The following is an 18,170-nucleotide window of genomic DNA, read 5'->3' on the forward strand; positions in this document are numbered from 1 at the left end:
CAGAAGGTTGCAAGTTTCCCAAGTGGAAAATGAGGTGCTCTTCTTCCAGCTTTCACTGAACTTTGCTGGAGCACTGCAGCAAGCCTGAGACACAGATGTTGGCCAGGGTAGACAGTGGTGCTTTGAAATGGCAGGCAACAGGAATGTCAGGGTTATCTTTGTGGACAGAGTGTAGTCAGTATTCTGCACAGCAGTTTTCCAGTCTGCGCTTTGTCTTCCCAATGTAGAGGAGACCACATTGTGAGTCCCAAAGGCAGTGGATTAATTAAGTCGCCGTTTCACCCGGAAGGTGGGTCTGGGTCCTTGGATAGTGAGGAGGGAGGACATAAGCGGCCGGGTGTGTTTCCTTCTGTGATTGCAAGGGAAGTGCTGTGGGGCTGTAGTGTGTATTAGGAATGGAGGAGGAGTGGACCAAGGTGTCCTGGAGGGATCAGTCTCTGTGGAACGCTGTCAATCACAATGGTGAGGAATCCTCATTTGAGAAAAAAGGTGGACATTTCACAGTCCCCTTCTCAAAGTTGGCATCATTGCACCAGATGCATTGTTGACATGGCCCTCAGCCATGTTTGACCCATTTCCCAGACTTTGCCACTCACCCTCTCCATTCCCTTCCACAACAGTGAAGGTTCTCCTCATCCTCACTTTCCATCCCACCACCATCCACACTGAAAGGATTAATAGCTGCTATTACTGCCACATCCAGAAAGATGCTACATTTTCTGCAGCATTCTGCAGGTACTGTTCCCTCTGTGACACCCTGACTCAGTCCTCCATATCCAGCACATTTACACAAACCTGTGGCACTTTACTTTTGGCTCACTTACTTCCTCAATCCTCACTATCCAATGCCCCAGTCCCACCTTCCAGGTGAAGCAGTGATTTACCTGTACCTCACTCAATCTAGTCTACTGTATTCAGGCCTCACAATGTAGTCTCTTCCACACTGGGAAGATGAAGTGCAGACTGGACAACCATTCTGTCAACATCTCTGTCTTATTCTTGCTGCATTGCTCCAGTGAAGCTTAGCGCAAGCTGGAAGAACTTGATTTCTATTTGAAAACCCTGCAACCTCTTAAATTGGTGACGAGTTTGACAATTTTAGGGCCTGAGCACCTTCTCCTCTGTCCTCACCCCAAGTCCTACACCAGATCTTGTCATCACATGCAGTGCTACCACAAACAACCCATTTGTCAAAAAATTAATGACCCTAATTAGCAGCTATTCATCCTGCCAGGCTAACCTTTCCTCAGTGCTGTCTCTGACCAACTGTTTTTCTATTTCTCTGGGCTCCATCTCCACTTATAGTTTATTCTTCCCCTCCCCACACTGTACCTCCAGCATATGTTACAGCTTTTTCTGAACTATAATCAGTTCTGAAGAGGTGTCCCTGGATCCAAAACGTTAACTCTGCTTTCTCTCCACTGACACTGCCAGACCTGCTGACTTTTTGTAGTGATTTCTGTTATTGTTTAACAATGTTAAACTTGTTCCCTATCCTACTCTTGCTCCACAAGCCTATACCTTTATCTATCTCACAGATGTATTTGCTCTTTCCTTGTGAAGACTACTTTTCACAGTACCCTGCCTCCAAACATCTCATGCTCCAGTTGTCACTTGTGAGAATACATTTATCTTTTAACTTCTCTCCTCTTCCTTTCTGTGATTTTTCAATTAAAACGTAAGAAGTTGAATTTGATGTCAAGTCACCCATTCTGCTCTGTGGAGGTGCAGGTCATCATTGATGGCAAAATCCACATTTTCACTTTTAACTGCACATGTGCGTGGGCACAAAATGTTGCTGTCAGTTTTATCCAGTGTAGACAATGAACTGTGATTGTTTCACCATCATTACAGCAACCAGCATCTCATCAACCATGTCAAAACTCTTCACAATCTCCTCTTTCCCTGCACACACGTAGACTTGGTATCCTAAACTTCTCCCTATAACCGCAGTGTCCAATCATTATAAATACCTTTCCGACCTTTGTAAAATTGTTCAGGCTGCATTGTTCTGTGTTGATCCTGTTTAGTTCTGTAAAATAATGAAGACATTTAAAATGTCGCTCACTGACAGGAGAAATGAGTGTGAATGCTGTAATAATTTAACATTGAACCTTCCTCAGCCTGAATGACTAAGTGTGACACCACCACAGAGCTCAGTGTGAGCACCACCCAATGAGAGCAGAACCTGAAACAGAAGGTTATGGCTGCATTGGAACGAACACAAAACCTAGGCTGATACTCCCCTACAATACTGAGGTCATGCAGCAAAGTTGAAAGTGTCATCTTTTAGAAGAAATGTTAAGGCCCTCTCCAAATCAGGAATGTGACCTTGCTTATGACTGACGTGTCCCATCGGGGCACAAAACATCCCCCTCCCCGGACCCAACAGCCTCCTCCCACCTGCCAGACCTGACACTGCCCCCTCCCCGGCCCACTCTGACCATTCCCCACCATCAGATTTAATACCCATTTCAATCCAAACTACAATAAGCATTTTATTCACAGTTTTCTGGCAGCCTGGAGCCCCAGTGTATATTGTGCTACTGACCTCACTCTCTGTTTTACTTGCCTCTGTTACCCTACCAGCTCACCCACCTGACACCCCACCCCAGTACCCCCAACATCTCATCGAAAAGGCATCCTACCCCAAGCACCATACCTAGAAGTTGAACACCAGTCTGCACCATGTGTAACAAGTGTTGTGCTGGGCTGAGAAACTAAAGTCCTATACTAGTGATTGGCACCATTATAGCATTTCAATGAACTCATCCCATGTCAAGCCAAGGTTTAATCAAATCAGAGTAGAATTCCAGCTTTTTGTGAAATGTCAGTTTAATGCTGGATAAAGTAACTATTTTCAGCACAACCTTCTTTCATTCCTCTTCATGACCATTCACTCACTGGAGATATGATGTCACAGTAGTTGTGTGATCAAGTTTATAATCTAGAGTCTTGAATTACTGCTTTGAAGAGTTTCCCACATCTTACGACACAGAAAAGGGAGTCTCATAAATAGAACCTTACAGAAAGTGAAGACAAGCAGGAAGTACAGATACAAAACAAAGAGGAAAGAGGCACTGCTGAATTTTTCAGGGATTCATTAGTGTGTGAGAGACAGATTATTGTAAACAACAGATGTATCAGTATTAAAGAGTGAAAGCCTGGTGAATGTTTTAGATGTTACTTTGTTGGCAGAATAATCTTCATTTTGGCACTGCATGCCTATTTCATCAGTAAAGGTATGTTCTCCAGTGGTTGAGACAAATCTTTCATTACCGGTGCATTCAAAATCTCCAATCATATTGGTGGATACTACATTTGAACCACACGGACCTTCACTCGTCAATATCTGGAATATAAAATAACTATGAATCTCCATGGCCACCTTCATGTACTGATCATCTGCTGGAAGCTTCCGTCTAAATTTTTGTTTGATCTCTGTCTCCCTGTTTCATGGATAGTGTGACTTTCCATCCAAGAGATCGTTTTACCTCATAGAGTCACAGAGTCATGGAGATGTACAGCATGGAAAGAGACTCTTCGGTCCAACCTGTCCATGCTGACCAGATATCCCAATCCAAACTAGTCCCACCTGCCAGTAGCTGGCTCATATTCCCTTCAAAACCCTTCTATTAATATTCACATCCAAATGTCTTTTAAATGTTGCAATTGCACAACCCTCCACCTGATTCCATACACATACCACCCTCTGCATGAAAAAGTTGCCCCTTAGGTCTCTTTTATATCTTCCCCCTCTCACCCTAAACCCATGCCCTCTAGTTCTGGACTTCCTGACGCCAGGGAAAAGACTTTGTCTATTTACCCTATCCATACCCCTCATGACTTTATAAACCTCTATAAAGTCACCCCTCCGCCTCCGATGCTTGACGGAAAACAATCCCAGCCTGTTCAGCCTCTCCCTATAGCTTAAATCTTCCACTCTGGCAACATTCTTGTAAATCTTTTCTGAACCTTTTCACATTTCTCAACATCTTTCTGATAGGAAGGAGACCAGAATTGTACGCAATATTTCAACAGTGGCCTCACCAACATCCTGTACAGCCACAATATGACCTACCAACTCCTGTACTCAATACTCTGACCAATAAAGGAAAGCATACCAAACACCTTCTTCACTATCCTCTCTACCTCGACTCCACTTTCAAGGAGCTATGAACCTGCACTCCAAGGTTTCTTTGTTCAGCAACACTTCCCAGGAACTTTACGATTAAGTGTATATAAGTCCTGCTAAGATTCGCTTTCCGAAAATACAGCACCTTGCATTTATCTGAATTAAACTCCACCTGCCACTTCTTAGCCCATTGGGTCATCTGATCAAGATCCAACTGTAATCTGAGGTAACCTATTTCGCTGTCCACTACACCTCCAATTTTGGTGTCATCTGCAAACTTACTAATTATACCTCTTATGCTCACATCCAAATCATTTATTTAAATGACAAAAAGAAGTGGACCCAGCACTGATCCTTGTGGCTTCCACCTATGAACCAGTTCTGTATTCAAATTTACCTGATGCAGAAATCTTGTTATCTCCCATACCAAAAGTAAAATTGGCATAGATGCTGTAGTGTCGAAGAATCCATCAGACATTTATTACAACTAACTGTTGTGTGGAAACATTACATTCCTCAGTCACAGAAGTGTCTGAGCCAAAATTATGCTGCTTCCTTATTGCAAGGAAGAATGGTTCTAATAGAGTGTCATACATCAAATGACCTATGGTAAGAGGTGCTTGAGATCTTTATACCATCAGATAAAATGCTGTAATGCAGTGATGATATCATATGCATTTCTCTGAAAGTTTTCCTAACTGGTAAAACACATCACAGCAGTAGCTCAATTTTGAGAGAATGAAAACTCAGAAGTTGAATACCGGTCTACACCATGAGCAGCATGTGTTGTGCTGGGTTGAGATACTAAAACTCCAAACCAGTGACTCTGTAACATCATAGCAGCTCAATGAATTCATCCAATGTCAAGCCAAGGATTAATCAGATCAAAATAGTATGCTAACTACCCATGAGGTGTCAAATTAATGCTGGATGAAGTCATTATTTTTGAGTATTATGTCCATTTGACTTCCTGTCATGACCATTCACTGACTGGAGATACCATGTCACAATGGTGATGTTACCAAGTTTATTATCAGAGTCTTGAATTAATGCTCTGAAGATATGAGTTTCCTTCATGTTGCTAAATAGAAAAGGGAGTCCCATAAATGAGAATCTTACAGGAGTTGTAGCAAGTCAGGAAGTATAGTTACAAAACAAAGGAGAAGGAGCCACAGCCCACTCATTACAGTGTGAGATCCATCTGTTGTAAAGAACAGATCTATCAGTATTACAGAGTGAAAGTCTGGCGCATGTTTCAGATGTTGCTTCACAAGCAGAATAGTCTTTACCTTGGCACTGTGTGACAGTTTTATCAGTAAACGTATGTTCTCCAGTAGTTGAGACAAATCCGTCATTACAGGTGCACGCAAAATGGCCAAATTTGTTGGTGCATGTTGCATTTGGACCACATGGGTCTGTCTCACACTCGTCAATATCTGGAATAGAAAATAAGCATGAATCTCCCTGGCCATCTTCATGTGCTGATCATCTGCTATAAGCTTCTGTCTAAACCCTTGTTTGATCTCTGTCTCCCTGTGTCATGGACGGTGTAATTTTCTCTCAAGAGATTGTTTTATCTGATGCAGAAATCTTGTTATCTCCCAGAGCAGAAAAAAATGACTTGCTGTGGATGTTGTGGGTTTGAAGAATGCAACTAACATTTGTTACAACTAACTATTATGTGCAAACATTGCACACTGCCCTGTGTAGTGTTTTGTTGGGATGAGATACTAATGCGCCAAACCAATGATTCTGTCACATTATAACAGTTCAATGAACACATCCAATATCAAGTTAAGGATTAATCAGATGAAAATAGTGTGCTAACTATCTGTGAAATGTCAAATTAGAACATAGAACATAGAACAATACAATGCAGTACAGGCCCTTTGGCCCTCGATGTTGCGCTGATCTAAGCCCACCTAACCTACGCTAGCCCACTATCCTCCATATGCCTATCCAATGCCCGTTTAAATGCCCATAAAGAGGGAGAGTACACTGGTTTAAATAATTATTTTTCAATATTACTTTCATACCATGTTTTATTTTACCAAGTTAATAATTCAGAGTGTTGAATTAATGCTCTGAAGGTATGAGTTTGACACATGTTTTGATATAGACAAGGTAGTCTCACAGATGAGAATCTTATAGAAGGTGAAGAAAATCAGGAAGTGTGAATACAAAACAAAGAATACAGAACCACAGCTCAATTATTCTGGGATTCATTCCAATGTTGTTGCAAGGAACAGGTAAAAACAATGCCTGCAGATGCCAGAAACCAGATTCTGGATTAGAGTGGTGCTGGAAAAGCACAGCAGTTCAGACAGCATCCAAGGAGCAGGAAAATCGATGTTTCGAACAAAAGCCCTTCATCAGGAATAGAGGCAGAGTGCTTGAAGGGTGGAGAGAGAAATGAGAGGAGGATGGGTGTGGGGAGAAAGTAGCATAGAGTACAATAGGTGAGTGGGGGTGGGGATGAAGGTGATAGGTCAGAGGGGAGGGTGGAGTGGATAGGTGGAAAGGAAGACAGGCAGGTAGGACAATGGTGCCAGGATTGGAGGGTGGGTTGTTGGGGGCATGGACCTGTCCAGGTAGTCACGGAGGGAATGTTCTTTGCAGAAGGCGGAAAGGGTTGGAATCATTCCCCCCATGACTACCGGGTCAGGTCCATGTCCCCCAATAACCCACTCTCCCATCCTGGCACCTTTCCCTGCCACCGCAGGAATTGCAAAACCTGCGCCCACACCTCCTCCCTCACATCCATCCAAGGCCCTAAAGGAGCCTTCCACATCCATCAAAGTTTTACCTGCATATCCACCAATATCATTTATTGTGTCCGTTGCTCCCGATATGGTCTCCTCTACATTGGGGACACTAGTGGCCTCCCAGCAGAGCGCTTTTGGTGACATCTCTGGGACACCTGCTCCAATCAACCACACCGCACTTTGACCCTACATTTCAACTCCTGCTCCCACTCAGCCGAGGACATGGAGGTCCTGTGCCTCCTTCACAGCCGCTCCCTCACCACCCGACGCCTGGGAGGAAGAATGCCTCATCTTCCACCTTGGAACACTTCAACCCCAGGGCATCAATGTGGACTTCAACAGTTTCCTCATTTCCCCTCCCCCCACCTCACCCCAGTTTCAAACTTCCAGCTCAGCACTGTCCCCATGACTTGTCCTACCTTTCTTCCCACCTATCCACTCCACCCTCCTCTCTGACCTATCACCTACATCCCCACCCCCGTCAACCCATTGTACCCTTTGCTACTTTCTCCCTACCCCCACCCTCCTCTCATTTATCTCTCCACCCTTCAGGCACTCTGCCTCTACTCCTGAGGAAGAGCTTTTGCTCGAAACGTCGATTTTCCTGCACCTTGGATGCTGCTGAACTGCTGTGCTTTTCCAGCACTACTCTAATCCAGACGTTCAAGGAACAGCTTTATCAGTATTAAAGAGTGAAAGCCTAGTGAATATTTTAAATGTTGCTTTGCAACAGAATAGTCTTTACCTTGACACTGCATGAATAGGAGAAAGTGAGGACTGCTGGAGATCAGCATCGGAAGAAGCTTCATGCCCGAAATGTCAATTCTCCTGCTCCTTGGATGCTGCCTGACCTGTTGCGCTTTTCCAGCAACACAATTTCAGCACTGCATGAATAGTTTATCAGTAGAGGTGCACTTTCCAGTGATCGAGACAAATCCTTCATTACAGGTGCAATAGAAATTACCTGGCAAATAGAACCACCCTGACCACCTTCATTTACTGATAATCTGCTGGAAGCTTCTGTCTAAACCATCGTTTGACCTCTGTCCCCCTGTGCCATCGCTGTTGTGGTTTCCATCAAAAAGGAAATTCTTCATTCGTGGTTCAGTCTTCCTCAGAAAACGTTAAGCTACAGTCTTGTAGCACAGCAAACTATTTCATTCGAGTGTTACAGAATTATACAGTCCTTTGGCCCACAGAGTCTGCACTATTGCAAATAACTTCATATTTATACTAGTCCCAGTTTCTAGTACTTGACACGTAGCCTTGAATGTTATGACATTTCAAGTGCTCTGCCAGGTATTTTTTTAAAGGTTGTGAGATTTCCTGCCTGAACCACCCTCACAGGGAATGCAAATGACATTCTCACCACACATTGGGTGAAAAAAGTATATCCCCAGATAAACTCTAAAACTCATGCATTTTGCTTTTAAATTATATCCCCTTGTTATCAATCCTTCAACTAAAGGGAATATCTGCTTTCTCCCCACTCTCCCCATGTCCCCATAAAGTGCACACTGATCAGGGTTAAGTTACATCTGTGATTGATCTGCCCATCTGATCAATCTGATGAATCCTCCTGTTACTTAATACCCTCTTCCTCACCCAGCCAACATTTCATCTGCAAACTTACTTACCCCCTACGTTGACTTGTATATCATTTATGCCGCATACAATAATGGACCCAGCATCAATCCATGTGGTATGACTCTGGACACTGGCCTCAAGCCTCCAGCCTCCAGTCACACAAACAGTCTTCTACCACCAACCTCTGGCTCTTACCACAAAAGTCAATGATCGCATGCAACATACCAAGTTACCCTAGAGCCTGTGTATGTTTGCTTTCCTTATCACTCTCCTGTGTAAGAGTTTGTCAAGAGCCTTGCTAGATCCATATGCATCAACTGCACTAACCTCATGTGCACACCTGATCACACCTGACCAATGTCCTCTGGTTCCTCACACAGGTCACCCCCTTGGTCCCTAATGGGCCGTAACCTTGCCCTGTCTATTCTCTTCCTCTTGATATACTGAGAATATCTTGGGATTCTGCCCAACCTACATTTCAGCCGAAAGGGAGCATGTTGGGCCTGTACTCTCACCAATTCGATTTGGAATGACTCTACTGTTCTGCTGTAGATTTACCCAGAAATAATGTTACCCAGTTAACTCTGGTGACCTTCAAGTGATCCAAGGTATGACGGAGTATTGACATAAAGGCTGGTCAGTCAAAACAGGAAAGTTAACTAGCCAGCATTCCCAGTGAAAGTGAATAGTGAGGGTAGTGTGATACAATGGTTATGTCATTGAGCTCATAATCCCGTGTTCTGAGTGAATGGTCTGGAGGTATGAGTTGACATCCCAACATGGCAAACCACAATTGCATTAAATAAATTGTGAAATGAAGTGCAGCAATGAGTTGCAACGATCAACAAATGTTTGAGCTAAACTGGCAGATGACACCAAGATGGGTAGCAAGGTATGTTGTAAAGGAGACAGAGAGAGAGGTTGCAGATGGATATAGATAGGGTGAGTGAGTGGAGAATAATCTCTCAGATGGTGTACAATGTGGGAGTTCTTCACTTTGGAAGAAAGAATGAAAAGTAGATGATACTTAAATGGAGAATGACTGTGAAATTCTAAGTTGCAGAGGGATTTAGGTATTCCAGGACATGAGTCACAAAACATTAGGAAGGGATAGTTGTAGCATTTCATTAAGAAAGCTCATGGAATGTTATCCTTCAATCTGAGAGGAATTGAAAATGAAAGTCAGGATGTTATGTATCCCTTGTACAGGGCATTGCTGAGACCACATCTTGATACTGTGGGCAGTTTTGTTCACTTTATTTAAGGAAGGATATAAATGTACTGGAGGTGGTTCAGAGGAGGTTTACCAGACTGATACCTGGAATGAATGTATTATCTTATGACGATCGTTTGGACAGACTGAGCTTGTTTCTGCTGGAATTTAGAAGAACGAGGGGTGACTTGATGAAAGTGTCGAAGATCTTGCATCGTCTTAACCAGGTAAATGTGGAAAGTATGTTTCCTCTTGTGTGTGAATCCAGAACCAAGTGTTTTAAAACTCAAGATTCCCCTTTTGAGGACAGAGATGAGGAGATATGTTTTCTCTCAGAGGATCGTGTAAGTTCAGAACTCTCTGCCTCAGACGGCGGTGGGGGCAGGGTTATTGAATATTTTTAAGGTGGAGGTGGAGAGATTCTTGTTAGGCCGAGGGGTCAAAGCTTATTGGGGTAGGCGGGAATGAGAAACTAGGAACAGAAACAGATCAGCCATGATCTTATTGAAAGGCAGAGCAGGCTTGAGGGTCTGAATGGTCTACATCTGCTCCCGATCCGTGTGTTTGTTTATTTGTATAAATAGAGTCGTGGAGGAGGATTGTCAACATTTACATCCAAGTCTAATAGAGTAATAAAAGTGCTGGAAATACAGTTACAGCCCATACACACTTTCAACTTTTATCAAAACAGGTCTGCAGTGTAACTAGCTTCTTTACCTCGGCAGTGTATCATGGTGGTAAAGTTAGTTTCTCCTGAATCGGTGGCGTATCCTTTCTTACAGGTACAGTAGAAACTCCCGAGGGTATTGTGACACATTGTGTTGGTACCACACAGGGCCGATGATTCAACTTCGGTTTCACCACACTCATTGTCATCTGGAAATATGATGAACAAGGTTAATAGATTGATTTTACCTTTTGGGAATTGAATGGTCTCATGAAAATCAATGCATTTTTCTCTCTGTTGGTGTTCAAGAGGGAATTAGCATTTCTGAACTGATATTGCTGTAAGGTATGGATATAATTAGATCATTTTAAGTCCTCCCTCTGTATCTCAGCTGGGAATGCTACAGGGACCGGGGAACATGTTGAATTGATGTTGTACGTTCTGAATATTGCAGACCTTTAACATTCATCTTGTGGTACAACCATTGCTGACATTCATTGGCCAGTGCAGAATGCTCTCAAGGAAGTGGTGCTGAGTCTTTGTTTTAAACCATTTCAGTCTAATGATGACAGTGATGGTACAGACCCAGAGGTTTGACTCAGTTTGGGAAGCCCTGTACTTCAGGGAAGGAAATTTGGTGCTTACTTCGTATGGCCTACATGTGACTCCATAGTAATTGACTCCTAACTGTCCTCTGAAGCCACTTATGAAGCTACTCAGCCACTGCAGAGTTGAAGTCGTACTTAAGGAATTGTAGCTTTCAGACCATGCCCCAAAGAGCACCACCATCACCATCTCTGGGTATGTCCTGTCCCATTGGCAGGAAAGGCCCAGCAGTGTTGGCAGCACAGTAGTACACAGTCAGGATGGCATTGTCCTGGGAGCCCTCAACATTGACTCCAGACCAGATGAAGGCACCAGATGAAGATCAAATAAACAAGGGAGCTTCCTGCTCAGTCCCACCTCCCCTCCCCCCACCTCTGTCTATTGAATCAGTAAACCTCAGTCTTAAACACCACTTGGAGGAAGCACTGAGGGTGACAAAGGCACAGAATGCTCTCTGGGTGAGGTACCTCAGTGTATCATTTGCAACAATCTTCACCTGGAAGATCCATCTCACCTTTCTCTGGACATCCTCAGCATCACTTTAATCTTTAGCCCATTCGATTCACATAATATCAAAATGTTGAAGACAGTGTGTACTTGAAATACTATGGGCCCTGACAACATTCAGCCAACAGTAACAAAGACATGTGTTCCAAATCATAATGTGCGCCTAGCCAAGCTGTTTCAGCACAGGTATAACACTGGTATCTACCTGACATTGTGAAAGTTGTCAGATATATCTTGTCTACAAAAAGCAGGAAAACCACAACCAATCCAATCACGGCCCTATCAATTGGGATATACTCTCTGCTGGAAAAGCACAAAGGTCTGGCAGCATCAGAGAAGCAGGGGAATCGACGTTTCAGGCATAAGCCCTTCATTTTTCTGCTCTCCAGATGCTGCCTGACCTGCTGTGTTTTTCCAGTACTACACTTTCGGCAGTGATCTCCAGCATCTGTAGTCCTCATTTTCTCCTAAACTCTCTGCTGGCACATAGGAAAATGGTTGTGGTTGTTGGAAGTTAGTCACTCAGCTCCAGGACATCTCAGTAGATGTTCCTCCAAGCCAGCCACCCTCAGCTGCTTCATCAATGGCCTTCCCTCCATCATAAGCTCATGCTGAGGTTTGCTGATGATTGCACAACGTTCACCATCATTCTTGACTCCTCAGGTGTTGAAGCTGCTCATGAGGCATGGGCTCTTAAGTGGTAATTAACCTTCGCATCACACAAATGCCAGGAAATGACCATCTCCAACAAGACAGAATCTAACCCGCTTCCCTTGACATTCAATGGCATCATCATAATCGCTGCACGCTACCATCAGCATCTTGGGAGTTACCATTAACCATAAACAGAACTGGATTAACCACAAAAATACCATGGATACAAGCGGAGGTCACAAGCTGGGAATTCTGTGATAAGTAACTCACCTCCTGTGTCTCCAAAACCTGTCCACCATCAGACACAAGTAAGGGATTTAGTGGAATACCCTCCACTTGCCTAGATCAGTGCAGTTCAAGTAGTTCAATACCACCTGATTGATAACTGGTCTACCTCCTTCAACTTTCACTCTATTCGCCACAGTTGCATTGTGCCAGAAAAAGCACTGCAGCAACGCACTCAGCCTCCTTAGATAGTACCCTTCAAACCCACAACCACTTCCATCTAGAAGGACAAAGGCAGCAGACAAATGAGAACAGCATCACCTTTAAGTTGCCCTTGTTGCAGCTGCCACACAGTGTGTTTAACTCTTATATCTAGCAAAGACACTGTGAATTGATTCTTAATGATAATAAATGATGCTATTTATTTATTTAACACAGTTAGTACTATAACAACAAAATACACGATAAAGTGACAATTTACCCTATAAACCTAATCACCTACCTTGTAATTTAACTTAACTCTGGATGATCATATACCATTACACTACATCTACCATTACACTACATCTACCATTACACTACATCTTGGCCTTGATCCACATGGCAATGATTATCTCGTCTTCTTCTCCCGGTGGTCCCAGGGGTATCTTCCCTTCACAGTGGTTGGTCTCAACTTACTGCTCCTGAGGGTGGTGTTTTGGCGATTCTTATACTTAGCAGTTGTTCCAGTCATTTTGGAAGGGTCTTCAATGTCCTCCAATAGATCGATCAGGGCTTGATCATCCTGATTGATTGGACCCAACCAGGTATTGACATGTTGATGGTAAGGTGGTCCTTGTGCATTCATTTCTGGAGATGTTAAGTGCATCAGGTCAGGTAGCCCTCTTCAAATAAGGCTGCAAAGTGCTCCTGTGTCTGATAAACAACTCAAGGTTACGATTGTCCTGGGAATGACATTCAGGTTGATTCTAATTTAAAGATTTGAGTAAATATTGTATTGTCTGCAGCTGTTCGGTCAATTACATACCGTCTGTCTGTAGCTGCAGTCTCTCTGGATTCTCCAGCATGTTTATTACCATAGTCACTTTGGTCAAGGATTGTCTCAATTTCCCAGCATGCCTCATTTATTTTCCGTGTTTCATAAATCAGTCATAAATTCATCATTTTGAGCGGCCCATCCAGCCGCACGCTATAAGGCCCTCAGCATCCTGACTAGGAAATACATCTCTGTTCCTTCAGTGTTGCTGGGTCAAGATCCTGTGCATCATGTGCACTGCAATAGTTCATGAAGGCTTCTTACTGCCATGCTCTCCAAGTAGAGATATGGGTAATAAATGCTGACCCTGCCAGCAATACCCTCAGCCTGTGAATGAATATAAAAAAAAACTCTCTCCTCATGCTGCCCCAACACTGTACCCATGTCTTAGTACTTGCAGTGTGCAACTCCTTGGGAAACTGGGGTTGAGCTAAAAGATCAAATCTCATTCATTGAAGGAATGAGCTTGAGGAGCAGAATGGTCTGCCTATTTCCTGGCATTGGAAAGAAGCCACTGGAGAAAGAACTCCCACATTTTAAAACAGTATCACTGCTTGCAAACAATAAACTTTTCTCGATTGGCTAGAGAGGTTTATGTTTAAAACATGAAAGAGGGGATTCCTTTTAGAATCAATGGCACAAATCCCATCATTGGTGCTGCCGTTTTCATTGGTTCCTCTGCTTGGAGGCTTCTAACCCAGATCTACTTGCTCAGTGATGGGGGCACTACCCCTGCACCACAGGGAGTTCCCTGACAAGGGATCAGGAACATCTTTATTCCACTCAGCAAAATGACCCACCTTCCACTTCACCAAATGTCACTCTGAAAGTTTGTTTATAGAATGGAACATTGAATAAGTGGTCCACATTATGTACTGTACACCTCCAATTTGTGACCAGGTAGAAGTTTTTATGTCATAATTCCACCTTAAGCATTTCTCAAATTGAGTTTAAAAGTCTTCCTGCTGTCTAGTGGCCATTATTGGATATATATCAGAGGCAGAAAGGAACAGAAACTATTCTTCATGCATGTGACTCACCAATGCATGTCATATTTTTTCCAAGATAGAATCCTCTGCTACAGTATCTGGCTTTGGTTCTCCATGAGTTCCAACCATTGCAAAAGCAGATCACTGGGAAGAAAACAAAACGTCACTTACTTGAAAAAATATTCACATCAAATTCAATATACATACCACCTTTTTGCTTGTTAGTCTCTATTGACTCATTCTAGGGTTCTCTGAATCTCTTTCAACCCTGTAAACACTTGCAATCTGCAATCCCCCAACATGTAATAATTGAACATCTCCACATTCTTACACTGTTCCCTCAGTGACTGTACTTAGGGGAGTCTAAACACTTAGCTCTGCAATTCCCTCCCTAAATCTATCTCTCCTGCTTTAACAGACCGCTTAAAAACTACTCCTGTGGTCAAACATTTAGCCACTTATTCTTGTGTTCATTTTGGGTCTCAGTGTCAGTTTTACTTTGATTGCTCTTCTGTTGTCGCGTAATGAAAATTGATATAGTATTGAGATGTATATAGTGATGTAACAGAAACATCTACATCACAATTAAGTGGCTGTGAAGAAAGGATGAAACAGTCCGTACTAGTTAGTGATGTTACAGAGAACAGTGTGAGGTACAATAGAATGAGTAAGAGATTTGAAGAATTTATTAGATCAGACAGTAGCCACTCAGAGGTAAGGCCACAGAGTACCAGAAGGATTGAGGATAGCCATTGGTTCAATCTGCAGATTAGGAACCAAAGCCACAAGCATTATGGCAAGACAGGTTACCTGTGAAGTATCTTGGGACATCTCATTCTGTCAAGGGTGCGATATATATACACAAGATGGTGTTGTACATGGGTTTGAACTACTCATTGATCAGGTCCTTTGATTTGGACACAGAAAATCTTAAAATAATAAATGCTGAAGTTTCAGACTTTTTTCCAACTTGTCAGCATCAGACATTCTCATCACAGGATCCCAAAATTTTTGTGTTTCTGTGATAAGAAATAGAGACCATTTGGCCCATCATGCCTTCACTGGCTTTTCAAAATGAGCATTACTCCCTGGTGTTAATCTCTCCTGTTTTTTCCCAACATCCTTGCACCTATTTCTATTCAACTATTCATCTAATGCCCTCAATTGAACCTGTCTCCACTACACTTCATGGCAATGCAATCCATACCTGAACAAAATATTCCCAAACTAAGTGTCTTATCACAAGTTGTGTGGGTTTGCTGTCCACTGGCCCTCCCAAAGTGCCGCAAACCCAGTTGTAGAAAATATACTCCAACACTCTGGTGTTACAGTCCGTTTCTCACAGTGGCTGAAGAATTTGGGACCTGATGAACCTTCTCTGTCAAATTTTAAGGAAAACTCAATGAATTGTTCACGAAGACTAAACTGTTGACTTAACTGAAGCCAAGCAGGATGAGAAGCTTGACCAATTCAGAGAGAATTTATGGATATTATCGTTGCTTCAGACAGGTGAAGGCTGATACATTCTTTTTGTGATTAGATTCCCCACAGTATGGAAACAGGCTCTTCAGCCCAACAAGTCCGCACCGACCCTCTGAAGAGTAATCCACCCTGACCCATTCTCCTCCCCTATATTTGTCCCTGACTAATGCACCTATCACTGTGGGCAATTTAGCATGGCCAACTCACGCGACCTGTACATCTTTCGATGTACACCTGTACATCTTTCGATGTACAGTCGTAAGGCAGCAGTGCTAATCACATTTGATGAACACTCCCAGAGACAGATGTCATTGCATTGGAGGCAGTTCGCAGAACGTTCACCAGATTAATCCAAGAGATGAAAGCCTTGTCTTATTAGGACATATGGAGGAGATCAGGTCTATACACATGAGAATTTAGGGGAATGAGATGTTCAAGGGGATAGAATGGATATGCTCCTTGTGGGCCAATCTAGTCTGAGAGCCTGTGGTTTTAGACAAAAGAGTGGCAGATTTAAAATAGAGTTCAGGAGGAATTCCTTCTCTCAGGGATCGTGACTCTGTGGGATGTATTACCCCAGAGTGTGGTGGATAGCAGGACACTGAATAAATTTAAGGAGACAATAGATTTTCAATTAGTAATGGGTTGAAGGTTTATGGGGAGTGAGCAGGAAAGTGGAGTGAGGCCGAGATGAGAACAACTATGATTGTAATTAAATAGCAAATCAGGCTTAAGGGGCTTAATTGTCTACTCCTCCTAGTTACTATATTTCTAGATGAGGAGAAGAGCTAAAGACAACCACCAGGCCATATCTTGTAACATCTGTTTCACACATTAGCAAACCGAACATGAAAAGAGCCTCTTAGTAAGTTCTGGAAGACAGACCAGATGCAGAGCCCAAGATAAGCTAGCAACAAAGAACCACCGACCATCTTCCAAAGACAAATTGTTCTTTGAGTTTCAGGTCGTCACTTACAATGCAAGCAGTTGTGCTGTAATGTCAAAACAAAGACCAATGGGGGATGATTTTGATCTTAGAACATAGAACACCATAGTACAGGCCCTTCGGCGCTTGATGTTGCACCGACCTAGGAAACCAATATAAGGCTTCAACACTTCCACATCCTTCCTATAATGTGGCAACCAAAACGTATGCAATACTCCAAGTGCAGCAGCACCAGAGTTCTGTATAGCTGCAATAAGTCCTCATGGCTCCTAAACTCAATCCCTCTGTTATTAAAAGCTAACACATCTTGTACCTTCTTAGCAACCCTACCAACCTGGGTGGCAAATTTCAGGGATCAATGCACATGGACACTGAGATCTCTTTGGTCATTCACACGACCAAGAATCTTACCATTATTCCAGTACTCTATATTCCTGTTACACCTCACACTTCTCCACATTAAACTCCATTTTCCACCTCTCAGCCAGCTCTGCAGCTTATTAATGTCCCTTTGTAACTTGCAACATCCTTCTGCACTGTCTGCAACTCCACCGACTTTAGTGTCATCCGCGAATTTACTCATTCATCTTCTACTCCCACATCCAGGTCATTAATAAAAGTAACAAACAGCAGTGGCCTCAAAACTGATCCTTGCAGTACACTACTAGTAACTGAACTCCACGATGAACATTTCCCACCCTCTGTCTTCTTACAGCTAGTCAGTTTCTGATCCAAACTGCTAAATCACCCTCAATCCCATGTATTTTCTGCAACAGACTACCGAGGAGCACCCTATCAAACATTTTACTGAAATCTATGTCATAGAGTCAAAGAGTCATAGAGATGTATAGCATGGAAACAGACCCTTCGGTCCAACACATCCATGCCGACCAGATATCCCAACGCAATCTAGTCCCACCTGCCAGCACCCGGCCCATATCCCTCCAAACCCTTCCTATTCATATACCCATCCAAATGCCTCTTAAATGTTGCAATTGTACCAGCCTCCACCACATCCTCTGGCAGCTCACTCCATACACGCACCACCCTCTGCGTGAAAACATTGCCCCTTAGGTCTCTTTTATATCTTTCCCCTCTCACTCCAAACCTATGCCCTCTAGTTCTGGACTCCCTGACCCCAGGGAAAAGACTTTGCCTATTTACCCTATCCATACCCTTCATAATTTTATAGACCTCTATAAAGTCACCCCTCAGCGTCTGACGACACCACATCAACTGCTTTACCCTCATCCACTAGTTTGGCTAGAACTCAATAAAGTTTGTAAGGCACAACCTACCCTTCATAAAATCATGTTGACGATCCCTAATCAAATTATTCCTTTCTCGGTTATAGTAAA

The 18,170-nt window shown here is 43.1% G+C and overlaps 1 protein-coding gene across 1 annotated transcript in view; it reads right to left on the reverse strand.

Annotated features, from left to right (window-relative positions):
- The window catches only part of LOC132835878 (adhesion G protein-coupled receptor E1-like), a 46,083-nt gene extending 32,877 nt beyond the window's left edge, over nt 1-13,206 (reverse strand). Inside the window, exons 1-3 of the mRNA XM_060854975.1 lie at nt 13,038-13,206; nt 10,418-10,576; nt 5,425-5,571 (exon numbers count right to left, since the gene is read on the reverse strand). Of these exons, the coding sequence (XP_060710958.1) occupies nt 5,425-5,571; nt 10,418-10,576; nt 13,038-13,206 (475 nt within the window). The remainder of the gene's footprint in view (nt 1-5,424; nt 5,572-10,417; nt 10,577-13,037) is intronic.
- Between the last annotated feature and the right edge of the window lie 4,964 nt (nt 13,207-18,170).

This window comes from Hemiscyllium ocellatum, chromosome 45 (genome assembly GCF_020745735.1).
Source record: "Hemiscyllium ocellatum isolate sHemOce1 chromosome 45, sHemOce1.pat.X.cur, whole genome shotgun sequence".
Lineage (NCBI taxonomy): Eukaryota > Metazoa > Chordata > Chondrichthyes > Orectolobiformes > Hemiscylliidae > Hemiscyllium > Hemiscyllium ocellatum.